The sequence below is a fragment of the Carya illinoinensis genome, chromosome 15 (assembly GCF_018687715.1).
Source record: "Carya illinoinensis cultivar Pawnee chromosome 15, C.illinoinensisPawnee_v1, whole genome shotgun sequence".
NCBI lineage: Eukaryota > Viridiplantae > Streptophyta > Magnoliopsida > Fagales > Juglandaceae > Carya > Carya illinoinensis.
Window position 1 is genome coordinate 979,786 of NC_056766.1, and position 27,065 is coordinate 1,006,850.

Genomic DNA, 27,065 nt, shown 5'->3' on the forward strand with positions numbered 1-27,065 from the left:
TGAAGAGCAATTGAAGAAGGTCTCTGACATAAACGTGAAGTTGCGGCCTCTCTGGCTTAAATGAAGCTTTAATGAACTTCTTCGTTCCAAATCTTTTATGGATCAAAAACTCGGCGTGAATAACATATATATAGTAAAGTGTTTACATGACATAATTTGATTTGAATGATAAATTTTAAAATTTGAATCTTATAAATCAAATATAAATAGTGTTATACACACCGACTTAAAATAAAATAACTCTTTATGGATGAATGGTGCCCTGCCCCAATACAGATTAGAAGGCATACACGTATAGAGGGAGGTGGGGTTATTAATCTTAAATTGCCATTTCTGGACATGTTTCTTCCACCAAACTCTCTAATTTTATAAATCAAATATAGATAGTGTGTTATACGCACCGACTTAAAATATAATAACTCTTTATGGATGAATGGTGCCCCGCCCCTATAAAGATTAGAGGGCGTTCACATGTATAGAGGGAGGTGGGGTTATTAATCTTAAATTGCCATTTCCGGACATGTTTCTTCCACCAAACTCACTAATTTTATAAATCAAATGTAGATAATGTGTTATATGCACTGATTTAGGATATAATATCTCTTTATGAATGAATGGTGCCCCGCCGCTATACAAACTAGAGGGCATACACGTGCATAGAGGGAGGTGGGGTTATTAATCTTAAATTGCCATTTCCGGACATGTTTCTTCCACCAAAATCACTTCAATTTACACATTATTTTGCCTTGAGAGGCAACCGTAACGATAGGTGTTGAGAAGTAACTTTTCAGGTCTTTTCTAAGCCTATGGGCCTGCGCCAATGCTCTCACAGCGCTTTGTTTGAGGATCTTGAACGACAGGTTTTTCTTTTGTAGCCTTGAAAATTGAGTTGGGAAATGGGATTTCCTAGGTAGCAGCCACTATTCATGTTGCACACCAAACACTTAGAGGTTTTTATAGGGTGTAAGAATGCTTTTCATAGGATATATAGATATTTTTTTATAGGATGTGTGGTGTGCAGTAGTAAATAGTCGCTGCTCCCAATATTTTCTCTTGGGAAATTGAGTTTACTTGTGTGTGGAAGGAATGTGGAGAGTGAGTTCTTAACCACAAAGTGCAGGGTTACTACTTTTCCCTGAATGCAGTTCAAACTACTTGCATTCATTCATGTCAAAAAAGAGCATAAGGTGTTCATTGTCTGATGATTTTGGAACCAACTTTCAAGTATCAATCCATATTTAATTAAAGAGATGCGAGTGCTCTGATTCTGGGTTTATCTAAAACAGCAACACAACAAGAACCACTAATAAATGAAGAAACTTTACAGAAGTACCTGAGTTGTTGCAGACATGGTCACAATTGATTATACATTAGTAAATATCAATGTGTTCTTTGTATGTCAAATGGGATGTGCCCCAGGAAGACTTCAACAACGTGAAGCATAGAAAAAAGTTTGATTTGTTTAGTGAAACTCTGCAATCTCAAAGACTCTGGCAGTTTCATCAAGTGAAACTGAAACGAGGAAATCGTGGTTAGGAGATACAGATAGAGACTGAATTGCTCCGGCATGCCCACTGAAGGTTCTAGCACAAACACCAGAGCGGCTGTCCCAAACTCGAACTTTGCCATCAACACAACCTGTAGCCACGTAACTAGAAGCGCCGATCCATGTCAAGCATGTCACTCCATCCTGTCAGAAGGTAGAACTCCCTCTCTTAGATTTGTGAAGTAAATCTTAAATTACAGAGTTTTAAGTCTGGCAACACAGCTGACCGGACGAGTACTAGTTGGAAATTATTAAAATAAATAGAATGCTAACTTTCTACAAAATATAACACATTTAAACCTCATGTTCGCATGTGCTACGGGGAATGGAGTGCTGCAAATCCCAGATAATAAGCTTCTGGTCCATGCTTCCTGTTGCTGCCCAAAGCGAGCTGCCACTCACAATTTTGAGTCACATAAGAGTTACTGATAGGCTTCATATATATATATATATATATAAAGTTAAATCCATTACCATAACTACCATTTTTTTCCAACCAATATGCATGCAAATCTGTTTTTTAAGCAAGTTCTTTTTTCATTTCTTCTTCCGTTGGAGGTCAACTTAGCATCTCATTATCCTATATAGTAACTTATAATAAGAATTCCAGTGCTTATCAGTTGTTGAAGCAACCTAAACTTCATTCCCAAATCTGACTCTCTTTTGAATTGTGGTGCTAATTTATAGATCCTGCTCCAGTTTTAGTATCAAACCTCCAGTCCTGTCTATGTCTTTCATTTCAGCTATGCCCCTTATTTCTACAAAAATTTTCTTCATAAGATTTTCTTTTACAATGAAAAGAACCACCTTTTGCTTTTCCTGGGTAACTAATAGAACACACAGACACACATTTTATTTTTATTTTTATATAAGGAGCTAGGGGTATAGGGACTCAATCCCTAGACATCACTCATAAGAAAGGGAGAAAGTGACACAAGCTACAAGGCAATGTGTATATATATAAATATACATCTACATACACACGCGAGAGAGAGAGAGAGAGAGAGAGAGAGAGAGAGAGAGAGAGAGAGAGAGAGAGAGAGAGAGAGAGTTGATTACCTTGCTCCGGAGCTTGGTGCAAAACCAACACATTCAATTGAATCTGAGTGAGAGTGGAGCATACTAACAACCTGTCAAGAAGCATCATGAAAGTATATTACAGGGCAGCATTTAAATTTGGAAAAATCACATTCACCAATACTTTCAATCACATTAAACAAGCAAATATATGCATACACTATCAATTTTCAATTGAGCTATGACCAAAATGGACACTATATATTAATGTGATTAGGTGACATGAACAACCTAGCACAGAAAAAAAGTGGTGCATCCTACAGAACAAGGAGCCTGAGCACAGAAAAAAAGAACCCTGGGCGCCCCCAGCACCATGACAGAGATTACTCCACATTGAAAAATAGCTAAATTATACCTCGACAGCTACTTTAATAATTGATATCAAACTTGCATAATGAATCCTATTTTATTATTCTCGCCATGGATTTTGAAGATATTCAAAGCTTACACCTTAAAGATCAAGTTAAAGTTAGGCTTGAAACACCCATGCCAAAATTATGATCATCATAAAGTAAGAGAAGGTAATTTACACAAAAACAGAACATCAGAATTTATTTTTTTTAATATATAATGCAGCATAAGAATATTATATGCAACAAAAATACTTACTCTCCCACTTGTTATATTCACAAAGCCAACAGAACCATCCTTAGAACCAGTAAGGGCAAGCGTAGAATCGGAGCTTATCGCCATGCATGTAAGTCCCTCAGTATGATATGCGTGACCTTGAGATGATGCAAGTGCCAAGAACATCAAAGAAAGCCCAAATAAGCACCATCTTCATGCCAATATTCTTTAAACATAACTACTCAAAATCAGAGAGCATATTCCACCACCTAGATTCCTGACTATTTTTTTTATAAGTATAAAATTTATTAATATCAATATAGGAATTGGCATAGCCCAAGTACACAGAACGTATAGAAGAGAAAATACCTTGTTAGGTTCCTGACTACTGAACAGCTTTTATCATGTCTTTTTGGATTTCTAGAGTTGAGGATATTTTCAAATTTGTTTGATCAAAAGGATATTTTCAAATTTCTATAACTGCTGGTCGTGGGCCATAGTCATGGGCCATGAGTTTCTTCATGAGAAAGTAAGAGCTTCACACCTATTAGGAGAAGTTTCTATCAAGAGTCTATATGGGTGCCTTTGGACTTGATGATTTTAGAGTCGATTAGTAGAAAAATATAAAGTACTGTTCACATCAACAGCTGTGAACAGATTCAATTCAATCTCATCGTCTTATCATCTCTTCTGCAAGCCCAAATCAAACCCTTTCGTTAATCCTATAAAAATCATGAAACCTGACATATGATCCCTAAGCCTTTGGCCACAAATAACAAATGAAACAAACCCTAACATAATTATTTTACAGAACAGAAATCTTCCAGCGTGTGTTCTTTGTTTTGGCCCCCTTTCACCCTTTCAAATCCAATGCTTTCCAGGCCATTTTCTAAACCATAGACCCTAATCACATCATAATAAAATCCCAAGTCCTTAACTCACTAATTTCACACCCTAAGGCCCACCAGAGCACACACAGACAGATTCTCTAAATCTGCCCTACCTCATAAGGTTCAGCAGATGGGAAAGTTTTTCAAGATTCTTCCTCAAGTGGCTTAAAAATGTGCCAATATTTTTGGTTTCCAACAAATAAATTTGCAGATCATGAATTCTCCATTGTCACTTTATTTAAGAGTTTTGACAGTTCCTTTTATACTTAATTTCTTGAGGTTGAAACTTCTACACTTTCCTTTCTGAGGTTGAATTTTAACTACTAGAATTTCCATAAGAAAAACAAAACAGGAGATTTGGAGCTGAAATTCAATTACATACCTCCTACCACATGAATGTTTTTACCACTTTTTGGATCCCATATCCTCAATGTTGCATCATCAGAACCAGTACAGACTACTTTACCTTAAGCAACAGGAAAAAGATTAAAAACACTGAAATAAGTGAAATAGATAATAAAAATTTTCCTGATACCAGAATAGCACAAAGGAGTAGATTGATACCATCGGGGGTAAAATCACCACAAGTAACGCTACCACCATGACCTGAAAATGTATTGAGGCAGGCACCTTTATCAGCATTCCACATCCAAACAATAGAGTCCTCCGAACCAGCCAAGACCAAATGTCCTCTTGGATGCCACCTGATCCACTGGGAAGGAAATTTACAGTCAATTTTATTTTTAATATATGAAGGCACAACATATTATGTCCAATAGTACATAACAAATTCACCTCAATGCCCTCTCCGGGACCATCAAGTGAAAATTTGAGATTTTGGGACGGTATGTCCCAGATTTTAATAAGTCCACCCAAGCATCCAGATGCCAGCAACCGTCCATCAGTGCTAAAGGCTAAACAGCAAATGGAATCTCTATGACCTGCAGAAAAAATACAAGAGAGGTTCGATTAAGAACTTGGAGATGAACAGCCCCAGGACCCAGCTTATGCAAGCTTTACCAGTGACCAGGTACAGAAGATGAATTTGGCTCATGTGCAAGCCACTACAGCAAACAATAATCTTCAATGAGGGGTCAGGTCGAGCCATGTGAAACTTAATGCGGTCAGTTGCCTTCATTTAAATTAAAAATCACACTTAAAACCTAAAATTTCATAAAGGTCCACCCACTATAGAGGAAGGTACAAATGAAACATGGAGTATGTGTTGAAGCTACTTAAAAATTATTAAAATAGGGGCCAATTGACAATGTTGGAAAGAAAACTTGATGGTCAATTCAAAATAATGCATTGTTACAAGGTACTCTGTAACGTTGAACCATGAGTCTAAAATCATAGTCTTTTTTTTTTTTTTTTTCCTTCTCAACATATATGAATACCCAAGAATAGAATGGAAAACACCAAATCTCAACCTTTTGATTTTGAATCAATCTATCCATTTCTTTTGATGTTTGAACCAAATAAACTGCTAGTTTAATGTTTTACTGCTAGTTTAATGTTTTAATTTTTAAACTTCAATTAATTAGACACTTGTACCTATGGTGGTGTATTTGGAGGGAGAGGAATGTAAGAATTTTTGAAGATCAAGAGCGGTCAATGGATGAGCTTAGAAACTTATTTTTCACTACTTTACTACATTGGCCGATTGTAATTGATTTTGATGGCATGACCTTGCATGAATTCCTTGTATCACTAAACTAGCACGCTTAGGCATTGCTCTTGTATACATCCCATATACTTGGGTTCTTGCCTACTCCTCTTCAATATAAATTTGTTTACCGATAAAAGAAAACAAAATTAGACACCTGTGTAATAGTGAATATAATTTCATTTCCTATAATATGTGAAATTAATGGCGTGGTAGGGTGTTCCTTTCTACAACATAATAGAAAGTTCTATTTTTCTGTTTGATGTTATAAAAAAGAAATCTTTAAGAATGATATGTTGTTATCATTTCATAGGAGGAAAATATTGCCCCACCACTGTAAACAGCAAGAGAGAAAACTATATAACTGGTGTACCTTGCACATACCTTGGAGCTCAAAAGCCCAATCTCCGTGCCCAATCCTCCAAAGAAATCCTTTGTCATCTCCACCCCCAGTTGCCACTAACGAAGCATCCACTGGGCTGCAGGCAACTGTATAAACCTCACCTGTGAAGAAAATAGTAAAACATAATCATAAATTTGTAGTTATAAAATGTAGGATATACTCAGCTTCACACATCAGTATGTGAAGTTCAAAGCCATGTTGATCCCAATTCACAACTAGATGAGCATAATCAATTAGTCCTATATAAGTATCTAACTCGCACAAATTAAGAATTAGATAATGAAGTAACACCATAAGTTTATTCAAAATAAGAGTTACTTAAGAACTAGGTAAGTCCCTTCAAAATAATACAGGAACTAAATAAAAAACATATACAGGCGACAGTCCGATAGGCTTTTATCAGATGCAATAATATTTGTGTAAGGTTTTAAAGGAAATGCTCATAAATATAGAAATCGAAAGTTCTTACCGGTATGACCGGTGAATATATGCACGGAATCATCAGGCTCCTCTGGAAACAACCAAAAAACTCATAAATTGAACTAATCATATTGAAAATGAACTAAAGAACGTACTTTTCCTTCGTTTTGATAACGCAGAAATTGTAAAAAACCGCATACGTAGACTAGATATGGATGAATTGGGAGTTGAGTGGCCTACCATCAATATCTGCATCATCAGAGCCAGCTTCGTCGTCGTCTGCATCAGGAAGATCTGCATCCACAGAAACACACAAGATAAAAGAAATAAATGACTACATCATATATCTAAACATAATTACATATACAAACATGTAGAGAGAGAGAGAGAGAGAGAGAGAGAGAGAGAGAGAGAGAGAACCTTCTTCATCGACGGGGAACTCTCCGACAATATCGGCTTCATCGAGAAATAACTCGCCATCTTCGTCGTCTTCTTCCTCATGCGGTGGCGGTGGGCCCTTCATTTCGGAGTTCTTCCTCTTGATTCCTTTTCTGCTGAGCGGCGTCTAACAGAGAGAGACGAAGACAGAGGTTTTGAAGGGTTTATCATGTAAATACTTGCTTAAGCTGATATTATATAATTATTATAATTTTTAAAATTTTTATTTAAAATATAATAAATAATTTAATTTTTTATTAAAATAAAATTAACATTAAAAAATTATTTCATCTCATTTATCTCATTTTATCTGAATTGTTTAACCAAACGAATTGAATAGAATAAAAAAGTGTCCTAGCTAAAAATAAAATTATAAAAAAAAAAATACATATAATCATATAGAAAAAATATAGTTGCAAACATAATTGTATATTAATCTGTGCACCAATATGATGTGATTAGTCAAAAAATAGATTTTATTGAAAACAGTGTTAATTTAAATTTTAAGTATGAATGAATCAGTATTGATACACAGATTAGTACGCGACTGTGCTTGTATATAATAAAACTCAATCATATAAGTTAGGTATATTTTATAATAGAAATAAAAATAATTTCACTTAATGTCATTGCACGTAATTTATTTTCATGATATCAATTTATAATTAAAATATTTCTCAACTAGAAAACAGATAAATGGTTAAATATTTATTGACTTATTTTATTAGGTATCTTTTTAACTATAGATATTAGATGATAGATCCCTTCCTATACATAATCTTAATAACATAATATATAATAAAAAAATAAAAAAATACTATATCATTTATATTTTAGAAGCTTTTAATAAGAAAAATATTAAGTTTACACATCAATTTTATTAAAATAAATTTAAAGATTGAAGAGTAATGTTATATATAATAGTGGAACATACAATTATTGTACAATCACTTTAAAAAAGAGCAAAGTCTATTATTAAAAAATTAATATTTTTATTTATGTAAATTTTATATTTATTCACTTTTTTTAAAATGATTGCATAATACTTACATATTTATAATTATAATTATTATTTCTCGGGCAGATTTAGGGCCAAAGAATTCTCATCTCAAGCTCAAAATTCTCATCTCATCATTACACATTTTTCAAATCTTCATACAAAATATAATAAATAATTCAACTTTTTCAAATCCCAATACAATTTTTTCAAATCTCAAAACGATAATATTACTAAAAATAATATTTTAAACTCTCATCTCAAATTTAAAATTCTCATCTCTACCCCCAAACCTCCCAATGTATAAATTTTATTATAAGAATATCTACCATCTCTTTTGGGCTTTGGAGACCCAAAATCTAAAAATATAAGCCCAAAAAAACAATTGAAAATGGCCTGGATATATTTAATAATGAAAGAAGAGGCTTCATAGCGGCCCAAGCAGCCCATTAGGCATGCGTGCAATTTCGCCAGAAGCTACCAATGAAGGTTACGTGGTTCTGTAGCAGTTTAGTGTCCCCACAATAACTGAGACCTTAAGAGCAATCAATCCGCAGACAGGTGAGGTGATCAGAAGGGAAGAGAAGATCTCCGCGCGTTCATTTCGTGTTTTTTTAACTACCTTCGCTCGTAAGCAAACGCTTTCGGATTTCGTTTTTTTCTTTTGTTTTTGTAAAATACGCGTCTCGTCCTTAAGCCTATACTGTTGGTAAGAGCTGGTTAACTTCTGTTCAACCTTTTCCCATCGTTCAATTTCAGTTCTGCTCCTCAATTACCGACGATTCAGTTTTCCTTTTCCCGTTTTTGGGTCCGATTGTGAGCTGAAAAGCATTGGATCATGTCGATGCTTGATTCCTTCTTCAACAAGGGCTTCAAAGCTGCCAAATGGTCTCTCTCTCTCTCAATTTACCTATTTTATGTGTTCGATCCTGTTTGGTTTACAACTCAGCTGAATTTTTTTTACCTTTACGTTGGAGTTTCTTTTCTGTGTTTTTCTTTCTCTTTGCTACCAACGGATGGATTGCGAATGGTTTGGATAATCTATATGTTTTTTGATCGGTAGTTTGGATAATCTATATTTTGTAAATGTGAAAAATGGGATTTCTTTTACTGATTCGGAGTTTTCTGGGTTTGGAAGATTGGAATATAATTCCTTTGTATCTGTTATGTATGTATATAACAGTAAAACCCTACTGAAATTGACGATTCCGAGGATAAAGTTGCTGAGGAATAGGAGAGAGCTTCAGATAAAGCAGATGCGCCGAGACATTGCCAAGCTTCTTGAGACGGGTCAAGAAGCCACCGCTCGCATTCGAGTATGACTATGTTTAGATATTCTGATTTAATGCACTATCTTTTGCAACCAATTTTGGTGAATCCATTGCCTTAATTTGAAAGGACAAAGTGAAACTCTGGCAATGCTGAGTGGTAACGATTCGTTTACATTATCCTTTCAGGTTGAGCATATTGTTAGAGAAGAGAATATGATGGCTGCTCAGGAGATCATTGAGCTGTTCTGTGAACTTATTGTCGTCCGCCTTCCAATTATTGAATCACAAAGGTTGACGTTTTAATAATAATAATTACTAATTAGTACACGTTCTTATACCATGTTTTACGTATTTTCTTTGCTTAATGTTTTGGTGTGTGGGACCCACATACCATATCATGCCTTGTTGAATTAGTAAAAAACATAGCGAACTATAAGCTGAAATTGATAGCGTTCAAGGTTCACAAATTACAGTCAACTTGGGGGGCTATGGATAAAACTTGAAGTCTTTGGCTTAGTGGTTCGAAAGTTTGAAAGAAGTGGGAGTAACGAACTTAAGCAATATATTTGGCAATTCAGTTTAATCAAAAGAATCACTATCTAATGCTGGTCCCACTTAATTTCTTAAAGTGGGGTTCTTGGACGCATGCTTGGAATTCAGTAGGTTCCATTTAGATTTCCTTTTTATTTTTCTCCTTTCAATGAAGTGGACACTCTCGAGACCCCAAAACGGAAAAGAGTCTGCATATTCAAATGAAAACAAAAATGTCTTTGTACTTTCGTGACGTTTGTGTGATTTTCAAATTCACTGAGTTTTAGTGTTTTGGATTTTGAAGAAGAGTGTGATAGGCCCTATGAGTTATCTTTGCTATTGATGGATCTTTTATGGAGTTCATGCTGTTGTTGTTTGTATTTCTCACCGTTCCCAGATTCCCTCCATCTGCCTTAATGACATCTTTATCAGCTACCTCATAGTTTAAGTTACCATTTAAGTCTATTATATCTCTACAGAAAAGCTCATTGGTTACCTTACTTTGAATTTCTTGGAACTTTACTGTAGATCACATTGTCAATCTGTTTATGCCTTCTAATATACCGATCACTTATTTCCTGTTCACACCATGAATGTTTTTACATGTATAGCCATGTTTCTTGGTTATTTAGATTCATTAGTTTCTTGTGAACGGTAAACAAAGGATTAATATTTATTAGAAGCTTTCTAGTAACGTTCAGTCAAGACTCTCACTATCTTCACTTGTAACATATATAAACCCTCAACGTTTCTCAGGGACTGTCCTCTAGATTTGAAGGAAGCAATATCCAGTGTGTGCTTTGCAGCACCAAGATGTGCGGATCTACCAGAGTTGCTGCAGGTTCAAATGCTTTTTGCGACTAAATATGGCAAAGAATTTGTATCAGCCACAACAGAGCTCATGCCAGATTGTGGTGTTAATCGCCAGGTTTCATGAGCTTCTCTCCTAATGTGACTTAATTGTGAGGATAACTAATATATTGTCTTTTATCTTCTGATGACATCTTCCTCTGAATTACAATGCAGTTAATAGAACTGCTATCAATTCGTGCTCCTTCACCCGAAAAGAAACTAAAGCTTCTGAAAGAAATAGCTGAAGAGCATGAGTTAGATTGGGATCCAGCCGCCTCTGAAACTGAGCTTTACAAATCTCATGAAGATTTATTGGTATGTGAAACACTTCCCTGCCTTTTAGTCTTATCTATTTTCAAATCCTTGTTAACTTCTTGCTTTCTTACATGTATTGTTTTCTTGCCAGAATGGTTCGACACAGTTTATTAGTGGGTCTACATTGCCGCTTCCTAAAGAAAAACATGATGAAACATTGTACTCTGCAGCTGAGCAGCCCCACGAGGATCACCTAGATTCTGATTCTGGCTTTGATTCACTAGATCTTCCTGAAGTTCCTAGAGTGTCGGTACAGCCAAATGCAAATGTTGCTTCAGCACCAGCTCTGGCCCCGCCATTACAAGCTGCTCCACAACCTAGTATTGATCATGAATCATCAAAGCATTCTGGAGTTATTGACATTTCTTCAAAGCAGCCACAGTTGGAACCTGAGAAAATGATGCGAGCAAATTCTGTTGCTAACAAAGATGACCCGCCTAGCGTCCCTGTTGGTGGTGTGGAAGATATACAGTTCTTGCCATTTATCTCTCCCCCATCGCTATCTTCTGCATCATTTTCTATGGCACAAAGTAAACCACAAACCTCTCTCTCAAGGGCAAAGAGTGAGGTCAATGTGGATTTGCAGGATGTCTTGACAGCTGCTCAGGCTGCTGCTGAAAGTGCTGAGCGTGCAGCAGCTGCAGCTCGCTCAGCAGCTAGTCTTGCACAGGTCAGAATTGAGGAGCTCACCAGGAAAAATAGTGACCAATGCCCTGAAAAGGACTGTGAGAACCCATTTCATAAGGATATTGCCAACCAGTCTGCTGGTGAAGAAAATCCAAATTTTGATCATCAAAACTTGGTTGGTAATTCTGATGATGAGGTTTTAAATTTCCCTGAACCTCATCAAGATCGTGAAGACAGCCAGAGACCGGAGGCATCAAGTCTTCCTTCACTTGACACAAGCAGAGTGAATGTTGATTCCTGTCTTCCCATTGATCATGGTTTTGAGAATGACTTTGCTTCTCACCAGCCGCAGAGACTGACTTCAATGGATGACGATCCATACTTCTCGTACCCAAACTTGTTTACATCACAGAATCCAAATCTTGGTTCTGCTGCTCACTCTGCCATGGACAATTCCCGATCCACCCATGAACTCTAAGTTGAATTATATATATACCATAAGACCCTTGTTCATCTTTGTTTCAATGTCATACCAGTGAGTGAATGATGCATTCTTAAACAACCTTTGCGCTGTGGTATTTATTCGTCTTTTATTCTTAAAGAGTGCAGTCATTAAAGAGTGCAGTCGTTATATATTAAAGGAATGTAATTTGTATCAAATCCCTTGATTGAGCGTCTAGCATCAAGAAGATTCAACTGCTTTTGTCGTTGAGAAGTCAACCTTGATGGTTGATTCTACAGTATGTTGAGTGTACAAACATGTATTGCTTTTGTTTTGTTTGTTATTTTTATTGGGTTATTTTATTTTATTTTTGACAAGCATCATTTGCTATGGCACGGAGACATCTGGTTGTTCATGTCTAACAGCTGACTCAAATGGGTAAATCGGATGAAAATGTGACATCATCCTACATTGTTGAACATAATACTGCACCCATTAAGAAGTAATTGGCGATCCTTAGAATGTGCAACGAGGCTAATCAGGCATGATTGTCAATGCAAGGGACATGGTAATGCCATTCTTTTATACAGTTCGTATGTGCAATCTTTATTTCGATATGCTTCCCTCTGTTGTGAGACGATTGTTAATGATACCTTAACTTCAGACAGGGGAGTCCATAAATTCCAGCCTGAAATGATCCATTTGCCGGCGTAATTGCTTGAGTGGCCATTGGAAGAGTTCCAGTGGGAAGGTTATCTAACACTACGTTCCCTCCCAAATCATAAATCAAATTAGAAACCGCGTGCATAAACATGACAGTGCACAAAAGATTAAACTGCCACAGCTTCATCTAAGCCAAAATCATCAAAGCTTCTTCGAACTGCAGCAAATGATACACATTGCACCTCGGCAAAGCTGACTCGTATGCACAAATGTAATGAATACAATGCAGAGTGAACTTACAGGTGACATCATCAGAAAATAGTCATTAAGTTAAAAAAAAAAAAAAGGAAAAGAAAATTTTATATTGATTTCTTTCTTTACTTCTACTGTGCCAGGGTCACCTTGGACCAGATAACTCAACTGCATGTAGATTTTCTGTGGAGTCAACAATCCAATCAGAGCTAGGGTGAGGAGCAAGTTCTACGTCCTGGCGGAGAACTTCTACCTTTTGCCACTCATCCCATCTCTCTGCCAACCCATCACCTTCGAGCATTCTCACTACTTCCGACATCTTGGGCCGGTCCATTGGGGAACCTTGCGTACAAAGCAGTGCAACCTGGATTAGCTGCTCTACCTCCGCTTCTATGTAATTTTTCTGAAGATCAGGGTCAACCAACATTTCAAGTTTCTTTTCTTTCAGAAGTCCTTTCACCTGACAAATTGCACAGTTCTATTAGATATCGAAAACATTGATTACCATAGAGCTCTTTTAAGCCATGAAACAACGACTTCTGGTGTTAAATAATACATAACAAATATTTCATTGTTTTATCCGTTTGTCTTAGAAAGAGTAAGAGCTATGCAAGGTGCAGCAGGCTTAAAAGGGAAAGAAACAAATCCTACATAAACAAGTATAAACAAGGCTTTCAAAACTGGATGATCTTGATTACAAGCACTCGTTCAACCCTTGGAGATCTAATTCTCACAACACAAAGGGGTGCCAAGAGCTCTGAAGCCTTTTCTAGCCAGTCAGATGCCTTTTGTGAAAAAATAAAAAGGAAACATAATAACCTGCATATCCATCAGCCAAAAGAATTTGCAACCTATGAACTTGACCTATATCACCAGACGGTATTTAATCTACCCAAAGCTTGCTACAAAATGTCGTTTTGTTTCTAAAAGTACATGACAAATGCAAACATCAAAAGTCAAGTTTTACCTATTGGGTTTCCACATGAACAACTTTCTCCTAGGTCCAAGAGAAAGTTGTCACATAGGTGTCAGCTAATGAAAATAAAATCCAGAGGAAAGTGAATTGAACCGATAAGCAGCGGTTAGGTGATAGAAGTGCATACCCAATCAAGCAACATGACGTCATCATCATTTGCAAGCCGAGCAAGGTCAAAAGCCCTCTGCCCAGTGATTAGCTCTAGAAGCATGATCCCATACCCAAAAACATCAGTCTTCTCAGAAGACTTCCCTGTAGATAGGTACTCTGGAGCTATATGCCCAATTGTCCCCCGTACAGCGGTTGTAACATGGGTATCCTTGTAGTCCATAAGTTTTGCCAACCCAAAGTCCCCAACAACAGCCTCAAACTCCTCGTCCAACAAAATGTTTGCAGCTTTCACATCACGATGTATAATCTTTGGGTCGCAATGATCATGTAGATAAGAAAGACCCCTTGCAGATCCCAGTGCAATCAGTTTCCTTGTTGGCCAATCAAGCGGTGGCTGAGATGGTGGGCGTTCTAGAGTAACACATATAACAAGAATAGATTAGTTAAAAAAACATCATTCCTTCTAGAAAGTTTTTAAGAGGTTCACACTTTTTTATTGGTAAGCGGTTCACATACAAGTCATTACATACTCTTATTTTTACTATTTTATGGGGAAAAAAAATATAACCCATGTTAAAACATAAAGAAAAAAAAAAAAAAAGCCAGCAGGGGTCCAAAGTTGTAAGCAGATAACAGGCACAAGAATCCCCCATCACTGGGACAAGGGAAAAAGTCCATATGGAAGCAGTAAAAAAATATCGCAAAATTTCAGAAATGTTAACAAGCTATACCTCTTAAACATGATGCGACACTTCCATTAGCCATGTAGGGGTAAACAAGTAGCCGCTCAGTTGGTGTCATGCAGAATCCTCGTAACCGTAGGAGGTTTCGATGCACAGCCATGCTGATCATCTCAACTTCTGTTTGAAACTGCAGCTCACCACCAGGTGTACGCTCTTCTTTCAATCTTTTTACAGCCACCAGTGAACCATCTGCCAGGCGTCCTTTGTAAACCTTCCCAAATCCACCTCTACCAAGAATGTTTTTGTTGCTAAAACTATCCGTTGCAACTTGTAATTCTCGCAGTGAAAACCTTTTAAGCTGCCCCAGTTGGACTTCTGGATCCTCCTCGGCTGTAACAGACATAAGAAGTGATAATCTATCCAGCAAACAACTTAAACAGACCCATCATTTATTTATATAACTAACCAGGTACATCAAAGAAAAACTCTTGAGGTTTCCTTCGACGCCACCACGCAAATGCAATTGCAGGTGCAGCAAACAGTAAAGCAGCACCTGCAGCAACTCCTCCAGCAATCGCCCCAGTGGCACTATTACCGCCTGAAATGTGATGAAAAGTAAAAATTAGAACAGTTAGATATGTCATCTCCACTTCCCATGTACATGGTAACGACCTAAAACATAAGCATGCATCAAACATAGATGTGATCCACTGAAAATTACCTAGGCTAATAGAAGGAGATACTTGTCAATGCATTCAGAAATGATTTGGAGTCAGAGTTCATCTCAATTTTAACTGAAGTACGTAAAAAGAAAAAATGGTACTAAGGTACTAAAAAATCAATAGTATTGGGAAAAAAAAAATAAAAATAAAACAAAGAGATCAGACTATGCAAGATGCAATGCAATTGACCTGCGAATAGAGAACCGAAATGAACATCGCCTCTGATTGTGATATGCATTTACTCAGCAGAAGAAAATAAAACTTAAAAAACTAAAACTAAAACGGAAAAAAAAAAAAAAAAACAAAGCAAAATGCTTGATTGCTATATAATATATGAAAAATCAACTAAAGACTACTGAAAAAATTTCAAATGGACATTGAAAATGATATATCAATTTTATTTTATTTTATTTTATTTTAATCAATGGAAAGCACATGTAAACAACCAAGCATAATCAGATTTAAAAAAATAATAGCAATCACGGCCTCCAAATGTGGGGATACTGAGAACATATAGCACAGGTATCATTGTAGCTCCAAAATCATAATGAGCAACAACAAGATCACCTGGGGCAGAAATTGGAGGCGGTGGTACGAAAGGAGGAGGGGGAGAAAATGGAGGAGAGCCAGGGCAAGGGTGTCCAGTAACTGGGCCACATAGACCTTGGTTGTTAGCAAAACTGAAAAAAGGAAAACAACCTATCAGCATAATCTTCAAAATCAATGTCAGTGGAGATAATTACAGTTCACATAATTAGCAAGGAAACCTGATGGGAGTGAATAATGAAAAGGATCCATTGTCTGGAACTGGTCCAGAGAGTTTGTTATTAGAGAGATCCCTGCATTCAGGAAAAGCAATGTGGTAACATTGAATTCTAGTGATCAGATAATGCCCCCACACACTCACGCTATTGATGAAGAGAGAGACTGAATATTGAGATTATCTTGACACTCACAGCACTTGCAGTGATGAGATATTAGTCAGTGACATAGGAATTGGACCCACTAGGCTGTTGTTGTTAAGCCGACTATCCTCACACAAACATTACAAGAAAACACAATGTTAAGATCTGAATAAATCAACAGATACCACTCAAATCAGAATCAAAATGATCAGGAATCATTACACATCAAAAGGACGTAGCCAGAAACCTAAATAGCCCAATTGTTTTGATATATTAGTGCAACGTGGAATACATATGGAAGTCAAACATGCGTTCTCCCATTAGGTTGCCAAGAGGCCAGAGATTCTGGCAATTCAGGAATTGCTTTTATAAAAAAAAGTTCTATAAAATCAAGAACTAGGAATAACCCAAGAACTCCGGTAATTCAGGAATTGAGCCAATAAAATATGTTCGCACTTTACCAAATAAAGAAAATTTCATCAAGACATAATGAATCAAAACCCTAGTTTTGATCTTAAACATGAAGAATAGAAGGTTTATAAGTTCTAACATGTAACTTTCTAAATCTTTGTTTCTCAAGGTGATCATTGCAGTTCTTGGACCCCTCAGACTCCTTGTTAGGCTTCAGGATTCCCACAAATGACACAATATGAGACTATTTTACAAGTATTCCCAGAACATTTGAAGAAACTCAAGTATGAGTATACTCACAGGAACCTCAGTTTTGACAGCCTGCCCAATGTGTCTGGGATGGGACCAGTAAAACCATTCAAGTAAAGATCCAAGCTCACCAAGCTAGTAAGATTTCCCAGGTCACTGGGAATCTGTCCGCTTATATTATTACTGTAAAGCTCCCTGTCATAGAAAGAGGATAAATGACTTACACAAAATAATAAGGTTTAAAATAGTACATGATGTCAAAGATAACAAATCATAAGCTTAGCATCATAATCTTTGGAGCTTTCAATTACTTTCTTTTGACAAGTAGAATTACATATCTTACTAACATATATATATATATGTATATATATGGGGAAACATAATTTATTAATACAACTGAATTGGCATTGCCCAAGCATAAAAGGAGTATACAAAAGAAAACACCTAATGACATTCTAGGAACCTGAAAAGGAAACAAAAAAAAAATTATGGAAACACAACATACACACACACATTTAAGTAAAACTACACATCAAAAATTGAAGTTGAATAGAATCCATTCCACAAAAAATACGGGTATCATCAACAGAATGGATGATCAATCACCTATGTCATAGTTAAACTAAATGACACATTTAAACATCTCTCCTGATGTGAGTGTGTGCGTTTTTACAAAACAGTCGGAGAGAAAGAGTTGATTAGTAACTTTTGGTGGCAAGATAACTGACTGAAAACTACCTTACAGTTTGCTCAATCAGTGGTAGGAAAGTCTACACTACCAATTGCTTGAGATAATTACAAGGAACTCTGCACCACCTTATAATCAATACCCTTCATAGGAGTGACTGAGCTCAAAAGCCTATGATTTTCAATGTATTTATTATATATGCTGCTTCATAACTACAATCATAACAATTACAGTAATTTGGAATGATGTTCCCTTGTGTGCAATGTGGACAATCTGGACTGAGGAGGACTTTTCAAAATCTTGAATTGCTCAACAAGTAATTAAGTATTTAATTTCAAGATCACTGTAGGATTGGATGATTACTATAACGATTTTTTTTTTTTTTTTTTTTTAACATTTCTAATGAAATCTTTTAAAAGTAGCTTGATGTACCCCTTGTATATTTCAGCTCCTTTCGAAAAGAAAGATATATTTTCTTAGAGAACATATATACATTTTTATTGGTAGTGGGTGTCCAGAATAGCATCCAAACTAATCTTGGGGGTGCATAGGTCGTCGGCAAGGAGTTTCCCACAAGTGCACATCAGGTTATTCATGGGGAAAATCTCCAGTCTGATGGCCCTAGAGATTGTTTGCATCCAATGGGATTTGAACCTTAGACTTAGGAGGAACCATACCACCAAGACTAAGGTCTTTACCACTTGAGCCAACCCCTAGGGATTAAGAGAACATACATACATATATACGCATTGAATGTTGGGATCAAGGAAAGCTCCAAAGATTAAGCTGGTCAAAAGAAATTTTCAATGCATCTTTAAGTATTTTCCACTTCTTTTAATTTTTCTAAAAAAACTAGGTCGTTCATATGCTGTCCTATTCTTCATATCTCTTAAAATTCCTTAGCACGATAGCTTCTATAGTTTTGTGTATATGCACGTCATTCCTTTACCATATTCCCCCAGTATGAACAATACCAGGAAGGAAAGAAAATTCCTATGCCGTAAAACTTTCAAGAACAACAAAAGTAATGCAATTCAGTATTAAAAAACCACTTAAAAAACAAAAACAAGAACAGCTTTATTATTTTGAAGCAACCAAGCATGACATACAAATACTGTAGATTCCTGAGCTGGCCAAGCTGCGGAACAAGTTGACCAGATAATGCCGCATTTCCAAGATCACTGTGATAACACATTAAAATAAGTGTCAGAAAAAGTGCCTGTTCCAAATGTGATACAAAACAAGTGTAACAACATATGCATGCACCTTTTTTTTTTTTGGATAAGTAAAAAGGAAATATATTAGATCAAGAAAACGGACAAGGCCCGAGCACACGGGGTATACAGAGAGCCTAGCTACAAGCTAAGAGCTGCGAAGAGCAGCGTAAAGTTCAACATATGCATGCACTTAAAAGACACAAAAGGGCAAACGGCGTACACTCTGATGACACTATTATCATTGTTGCAGGTGACATGAAACCATGTGCAAGGGTTAACAAGGGTAGGATCCCAACTCTGCAGGACATTGTTAGGGTCCTCTAAGCTCGTCCTTAGGCTGTGTAAAGCGTCACCTGCCAATATGCAAGCAAACACAATTAGATGCTGACTATAGATGATTTTTTTTTTTTTAAAAGAAGTGGAAAAAGTAAACTCATCGTCAATTGCCACAAAGAAACCACTTCTCTTAAACAAGTCAGAGTTTAGATGAATGCTGACCAAAGAACAAACATTAACACCTACAGATTACAGAAGAGATAAGTTTCTCAACTTCTAGATAACTAAAACTGAATTATGCCTTCTCTTATGAATAAGAATTCTTGATTACCTATCAAAAATAGATAACTGAAACTGAATGGGAAAAAGAGTGAGCCTCAGTTAAATTAGTGGATCCCTGTTGATCATTAATAGATAAAAATGACAGAAAAATCCCATTTGAATCAAATAGTTGGTTTTATGGCCTTCTTAAGAAGGGTAAAGCTACTCAAATTGTCTAACAGTGTCATTTCTCTCTGTATCATCCACTCTCATTATTCAATATACGCAAATATATGGCGCTACTATGAACCATACCCGAAGATCAGCACCCATGTACTCCAAGTTTAAGTAAAAACTCGGTAGCACAAGCAATCAATGAAAGAAGAGGAAAATCTAACTTCGCAGGAAGTATCATCAATATCCATTATCGCACTGTGCGAAACTAAACTTAGTCAAACGTCCCCACCTCAACTTGCATAAAAAAGTCTTTTAGTTTCCAAATTTGGCAAAACCCAGTTCCAAAATCTGATAAATATCGTAAAAGTAAATATCAAAGCATAAGAAAAACATCAAACGAACAAAATGGCAGTAAGTATATCCAAAACAGACCTTCCATGTTAGCTGAAATTAAGCATAATGGACGAACCAATAGGATCAACCACAGCAAAACAGAAACCCCAATAGCTTTCGCTTCCATCTCTGTCACTAAATTGCTCTCAGATCCAAATAATATCCCACACCCACCAAACTCACCATCACCAATAACCCCTACAAACACCCAAATCTTACATAAAAACGACCAACATTGTTACTTTTTCCCAAAAAATAGAAGAATAAAAACCAAAGTTACACGCACAAAGACTCGTAATCAAAAGCTCGATCTCATCCCAAATGCCCAACGGAGTGCCCAAAAGACCAACAACTCATTAACATTAACACACTAAAAAGGTTATAAAAAAAATTTGAAAGATTTTAAGACATTTTCTGCTCTACTTTTTTATAGAACTTTCCCTTTTTGCTCTCTCCTGGAGAGTGTTGAGTGAAGGTGTGGGATTGTTATCTGTCTTTTTCTTTTTCATTTTCTCGTTTTCTTTTTTTTTCTTTTGGGAGTGAGGCGTGCACACAGAGGGGGGGAGAGAGAGAGAGAGAGAAGGTGGTGGGGGAGCTGCCCGAAACGGTGCTGACCTCTGCCCGAACGGAGTCAAAATAACGCGCGCTATATCGTGGAAACGAAAATTTCACCGATTCCACTCTTATTTTATTTTTATTTTATTACATGAGATGTCATGGTCATCGATTAATTTAAAAATAAAAAATAAATTTTAATTTAAGAATAATATAGTATATCCCATTTTATTTTATATAGTAGAAGGAGAGGGTAACACGTAGCATTACTATTTTTTAATATATATATGTTGAGAATAATTTTTTTGAGCAAGGGTAGTATATATCCTTCATTATTAAAAAAGAAAGATGCTTGGGGCAAAGTGTACTTTTTTAATAATTTGATTTATATTGTAAGTGTCGTACAATTATTTTAAAAAAGATTGATATTTATTATTAAAAAAATATTTTATTTTTCACGTGGATCTCATTTTTTTTTTAAAATATGATTATACGACACTTGTATATTCACGATTACTACTATCATTTTTTTTCCTTACCGTGCATTTGTATGTATAAGTTACACTACTCTTATAATAACTTTGTTTATAAGTTATAATCTTTCAAATTTGTGTAATAAAGATCCAAATCCAAAATCTTGTATCGACCCTATTCTCATTTGTTAACATATAATATTTCACTTAATTTATTTTTGAGTAACTTTCTTTTTCATTCTAGTTGTTGTCATCTATCTCTAATCGTATATAGTTAGTAATGTAATATTATATATTAAACGACAGCTATTTAAGTGGTTGATAGAAAAAAGTAATTAAAATCTGCCACATGTATGGACTCACTTGGCTCGTGCGAGTAGTGAAGATAATAAAATTTATGATATATAATATATAGCATTAATATATCTATTTTACAGCTTTACAAGCCATGCCACGAGATTCGGTCCACCAAAATTTCTTCTATTTTCTTTTGTTTCACTTTATTATATTAACTTTGCTTTAATTATGTTATCTAGCTATCACAATCGTGCTATCGGTTCACATTGCTTTCGATCTGATGGACGGTATCGCACGGAAGGATCGGATTTCCTTTGACGGGCCTTAAATTATAGTGCGTACGTGTCTGATTACGACATAAGTGTATATGTGTACAAATATTTTCTTTTGTCTTTATACATTAATGTCTACATCTCTCGGCCGGCCAACTTGTTTCTGCGAATCAAACAAGATTTTTAAGGATATTTGTCTGAAATTAAACATCCTCATTGATGGTTGCATACAAGGTACTTACCTACTCCTTCTCTTCGGTTGGATCCATTACTAATATATATTCATTATTCATTGACCCATTTGTTACTTTTTTTCATGTTGTTATCATGATGATCAGCCATAACATGTTCCAAATTTTGGGTGAATTCGTTTGTTCGTGCATTAAATACGTACTTTGTGTTTATATATAGAGAGGTTAGGCGTCACTTTTTGTTTTTGTCCTATTTCTTTCCTTTCCTTTTATATTTCTTTCATTCATATCATACTAATGATCTCTTCTTTTCATGAACATTTTCTCGTTCATGTGCGTCGAATTAAGTACTTTCTGAAGACACAAATAACAATGAAGTAGTTTTCTTTAATCAATGAAAAATATGAGAATGGAGATTGGTTTGTGAATAGTTCTTCACATGATGCCCCATATCAGCTAGCTTGAGTCAAGTGAATAACAACTGTATATATATGCATATATGGAACCTAACCTTTTAACACCTCTCTCTCTCTCTCTCTCTCTCTCTCTCTCTCTCTCTGCGCGCGCGCGCAAAGGTTTTCTAATGTTAGGGCCACGAACCAAAATATAGGGTTTGAGTTTTAGCTGGTTGTATGACATCAACATGCATGCATTTTGGGAAAGAATTAGTGCGTACTTATCCATTTACAATGCCTTTTGTGCAAGGAAGGCCTAAAAACCAATTTGGTTTGGTGGACTCTGCTATGCTAGCTAGCAGCTTCAGTACTGTCCAAAGTAAAAACACGTACGTACGTATATATAGTAGTTGAATTAGGTTATATATTTAATATCAAATCAAGGCGCATGCCCCTGAAATCACGTAATTATGTTTCATGATTGTGTTTTAACTTGTTTGACTTGCATCATTACATAAATATTTGAAAGGCATGCGGCCAAAAGAAGAAAGAAAAGCATGCGGCTCACATAAAAGTACAAGGTAATTCAGGCATTACAAAAGCTAGCACATGAACTTTGCACTTTTTTCCTTTCCTATTAATTTGGCAAACTGGAGTCCGGGCCAACCATTTCCTTGAGGCTAGAGTACTTGTACTGCATGCAGGACCATTTTTCAACTGAAGAAATATAAAAAAAGGCCAGGGATTCTGATCTGCCAACCTACGTCGATCGAGATTGTTAACATTTTTGTTTTATCCACAATGCTCTTATTTCCAACAGTACTTGATCTTCCAACAAATGTTCAAGCTTTCTATGCATAATTTGCAGGGCGAGATCAGCTTAGTAATACACGTAATTTGTTCCAATAAGTCGCTGCTAAATACGAAACTTAAGTACTCTAATTTTCCTTTTGGTTAAAAACTACTGAGCATTATGATCTGTAAATGTCACCAAGTACTTGAGTCCACCCGTCGTGACGTCCTTTTCTTGCATCGATCGTTTTCTTAAATAAAATGATGGTGTCCTTCATGACTACTTTGATCGGATCATGTCAAAGGAGATCATGAGGTACTACTACCAATTAGTGGGGTTTTTGGATTGTATATATGGAATTGACGTGCACTACTAGTAGTGCTGTTGTTTGAGAAAGGTACGTGGCCGGAAGACTGTCCTTATATATATATATATATATACACACACTTTCCTTAGGTGCTTTTTTCTACCTTTTGCACCTATATATATATATATATATATTGCCCTATATGCGATAATAAAATCACCAATTCTTGAGCTAAGTAGTGCTTGTCACGTTTTAATATATAGTCTTTAGCACTAGTACGTACTAAATTTACTTATAATAACAATATTTCGACATGAGTCATTGTTTTAATATATATATATATATATAGTCTTTAATCAGTACTAGTGTCAATGTGCCTTTGTTTTAGGCTGGTTCTTCGATCCCTAAAAGAGAAATGGGAATCCAGATCACTAGGAAAAACAAAGAGTCATAATCTTCAAACATGTATAGGTGGAGGGCCCCGTTTAAAAGGTAATTACCTTTTATGAATGGAGATATTGGACTATGTATATATATATTATATTATATTATATTATATTATATTATATATCATGTGTCATGTGTGTGTAAGCTCAAGGCTTCCACATTTAATTATGGTAGGGACGCTAGCTGATGATCTTCTTCGAGTGCGTGCTGACCAAGCCATCAAAATGATACAGCTAGGTTTGCTGGTTTATTTAGTGCCTCTCTCTCCCTAGGGAAGAAGGGGAAGACTTAACTCCAAGTACTAACCTACTAACATATGTTTGAAGATTAGGGTTAATCCTATGGAAGTTTGCGAAATGTCCGATCGATGCCATTAAATCCGTGACAGTGAGCTAGCTTAACATCAAGTTTAGGGTTCTATGGAAGTTTACGAGTGACAGCTTGTAGAGAGTTAGGTTAATTAATTCATGCAGATCATGACATTGTTCTAATTGAAATTTATGATATTTTTTTCCCCTTATCACTAAATGTATACATATATATATATTTATATATATATATATATATATATATATGTATAGCGGTTACATACATGATATGTACGGCACTCTGGTGTCGGTTGATGATCATGCAATACATTTATATGGATATCCCACATGTACATTAATTACATACAAAAAAGAAAAGAAAAGAGAGAGATAAAACTAGCTGATCAATTCATAATATAAAACGCATGCCTCTTATCTATATGCAACATATATAATATGCTAACATCTATACACTACAACAGATTTCATATAAATCGTCACAAAAAATTGGCAAACCATCACTAAAAAGCATTTATGTTATAGATCATATAAATGATGCGACCAAACCCATTTTTGGAATGATGGATATATAGGCCGGGCTAGATGCAGTACTTGATCTATCTAGCTTTGATGTCAAAACTTGCAGGCAAAACCATTCAAGGTGCAGCATCGTATGAAAAATGGAGCTGCCTGAGGCCGGCGGCCGGCCATCATGTGTAGTTGTTAGTGTACGTAGATCTAGAAAATAGTTCAGAAATGATAACCATCTTAAGTCAGTTAAGAAATTACTGGCGTATCGATCGCCAACGTCAAAACTAAACTCTGAATTTGAAGCCAGAATGTAAATCCTAGCTACCCTAAAAATGTCGACTCTTCTAGCTAGTGATCACCTTTAACACTTAGACAAACATGAAAACAACACAAAACGTGGTATTTGGAATAGATCAAATCAGTCAAAGCAATAGAAATTATTGGCCTACAGATCTACCTTATTGTCAATGTGATTATATATATCATGAATAACATGATCATCATGTTCCGCAACATGCAGTAGGACTAGGTCATGGTTTTCTAAAATTTTTGCAGCTAGCCTGATATATGGACCAGAAAATTAATGCATGCCTGTCCGTATGTGTGTCAGAGGTGTGAAATATATTAGTGAAAGCAAACAGACAAAAATTAGCTGGAGTAATGAGAAGAGTCGTATAATATATGATTAATTAGGTACATATAAAATTAATTAGATGGAGTAATATTTAAAAGCGTCGTTCAATATATGATTAGGTCCATATATATAAGAAGACAAGAGAGAACGTCCATGAGTTAATAATATCTGACATCCTGATCTGCTGAAGTAGGTAGCCTAGCTGTTATTGCTCTTTAATTCTCTTTACTACCTACCATATGCACTAGTAGCACTTGCCATTATTATTATTATTATTACACGTACTGCCCTTAACATCATCAAGTATCGAGTCTGATGTAATGATCTATATATCTACTACGTACAGTACTCAACGAGGGTACTTACCCTAGTTCTGCACATGATAATGCTCATTGATGAAATGACTTCATTCATATAACCTGTGAGCAGTACTAGCTAGCGAGTACTAGCAGAATGTTCTTGATTTTGTGAACAATTAGAAAAACATGTTATATATACAGTCCTGATCATTAAAATGTGTTTGATCAGTAGTGTCTTGAGATGATTGCAACGACTAGAATCAAAGAACAATTACAAATTTGTATCTATTGCCCTAATAATGTGTACTGTGAGCGTATACATATATCTGTATGTATATATGTATATAGCACAAAAGTAGAAGATAAAAAGGAGGATAATATTGTACTTTAATCGGGCAGACTGGCAGAGGTGAAGCTAGGAACGCAGTTCATTTAAGAATGCAGGAGACCACCAAGCTGCAACTTGTTAGAAGTAGCTGCTCGTAAAGAAGGAAGAACTATCATTTAGGAGAGATATACACGGAAGTCGATGTACCCCAGGAAGAACAGGTTTAAAAAATGGAGGAGTCAAGAAAAAGAGATGTCTATTATTATGCTCACAATCCATGCTATGTTCTTGAAGAAGCTCTAAAGGCTATGTTCAAGTGTTTTGGTTTTGAGACTCAGCCCAGAGAGGATTCTTCAAGCTTAGAACATAAAGATGAGTTGCTCGCTGGAACGAGTACTCAAGATACTTCTTTAATCAGTGAACAGGTTGCAGATACTCCCTTAACATCTGACCCTGACCCACCATCTGCAACAACAGACCCAGAAGCTGATGATCTTCGTTCCAACGCAGAAACTTTTGTAAGCGCCCCCCCCCCCCCCCCTCTCTCTCTCTCTCTCTCTCTCTGAAGAATCTTTGTTTCATGTGTTTTCAACATATACAGGGACTTGCTGAGACTGTAATGGCTGTGCGCGTGCCTCCAAGGCCACCAATAAGCAGATCACGGATTGGTCCACAGATTAATTAACTTCAATCGGTTCTGCTCTCAATTTAAAGATATCTTATCTGTGGGTCAAAAACCTTGCTAAAATATTCTATAATGGGTGCCCCGGTCGAGTACTAGTTGTCTCTATATGTTTCCTCTTCTCCTATCATGTATAATATGGTTCTGCTTATGTTACAGATCTACTACTGAAAAGAAATCTGTGTTGTGTAAAATGTAGGAGCTAGGGCATGTCATCCACTTTTCTTTATGCATGGATTGTAAATCTTCTGAAATCTGTAACACATGAATTTTGTTGATGATGAATGGTCTAATTAATTCATATATATATAGCACTTGTATGGAGATAGATATATAATATTATTTAGAACCATCATCTATATTTGTACGAGCCTAATTATTACAATATTCCCGATGATGAAATATTGTTTGATATCTCTCTCATGAAGGGACGGGCTTACAACAAACCTAATTAGGTAGCTAGCCAGGTTATGCTTGGACTTTGTTTCCAACATTTGAAGGATTTAATTTCCAGGTGGGTGGCCAGG

General features: G+C 36.0%; 4 protein-coding genes across 4 annotated transcripts; 2 read left to right on the forward strand and 2 right to left on the reverse strand.

The window, feature by feature from the left end:
• Positions 1-1,272: 1,272 nt before the first annotated feature.
• LOC122296077 (angio-associated migratory cell protein) lies at positions 1,273-7,177 on the reverse strand. Its single transcript, XM_043105485.1, has 11 exons — positions 6,990-7,177; positions 6,810-6,863; positions 6,619-6,660; positions 6,131-6,250; positions 4,876-5,021; positions 4,645-4,792; positions 4,463-4,546; positions 3,233-3,348; positions 2,606-2,676; positions 1,847-1,937; positions 1,273-1,690 (listed from the first exon to the last, which is right to left on the reverse strand). Exons 1-11 carry the CDS (start codon positions 7,090-7,092, stop codon positions 1,463-1,465), a joined length of 1,203 nt encoding a protein of 400 aa, XP_042961419.1. The 5' UTR covers positions 7,093-7,177; the 3' UTR covers positions 1,273-1,462.
• Positions 7,178-8,553: 1,376 nt separating this feature from the next.
• Positions 8,554-12,425, forward strand: LOC122295933 (IST1 homolog). The gene is made up of 6 exons (XM_043105210.1): positions 8,554-8,892; positions 9,188-9,320; positions 9,462-9,565; positions 10,563-10,734; positions 10,833-10,973; positions 11,065-12,425. The coding sequence occupies exons 1-6, from the start codon at positions 8,843-8,845 to the stop codon at positions 12,076-12,078; spliced, it is 1,614 nt and encodes a 537-aa protein (XP_042961144.1). The 5' UTR covers positions 8,554-8,842; the 3' UTR covers positions 12,079-12,425.
• Positions 12,426-12,893: 468 nt separating this feature from the next.
• Positions 12,894-20,582, reverse strand: LOC122295932 (somatic embryogenesis receptor kinase 2). The gene is made up of 11 exons (XM_043105208.1): positions 20,066-20,582; positions 19,140-19,272; positions 18,812-18,883; positions 17,066-17,209; positions 16,406-16,477; positions 16,217-16,288; positions 16,017-16,129; positions 15,194-15,325; positions 14,776-15,117; positions 14,061-14,455; positions 12,894-13,417 (listed from the first exon to the last, which is right to left on the reverse strand). The coding sequence occupies exons 1-11, from the start codon at positions 20,151-20,153 to the stop codon at positions 13,103-13,105; spliced, it is 1,878 nt and encodes a 625-aa protein (XP_042961142.1). The 5' UTR covers positions 20,154-20,582; the 3' UTR covers positions 12,894-13,102.
• Positions 20,583-25,903: 5,321 nt separating this feature from the next.
• Positions 25,904-26,845, forward strand: LOC122295806. The gene is made up of 2 exons (XM_043105061.1): positions 25,904-26,374; positions 26,458-26,845. Exons 1-2 carry the CDS (start codon positions 26,087-26,089, stop codon positions 26,539-26,541), a joined length of 372 nt encoding a protein of 123 aa, XP_042960995.1. The 5' UTR covers positions 25,904-26,086; the 3' UTR covers positions 26,542-26,845.
• Positions 26,846-27,065: the final 220 nt, after the last annotated feature.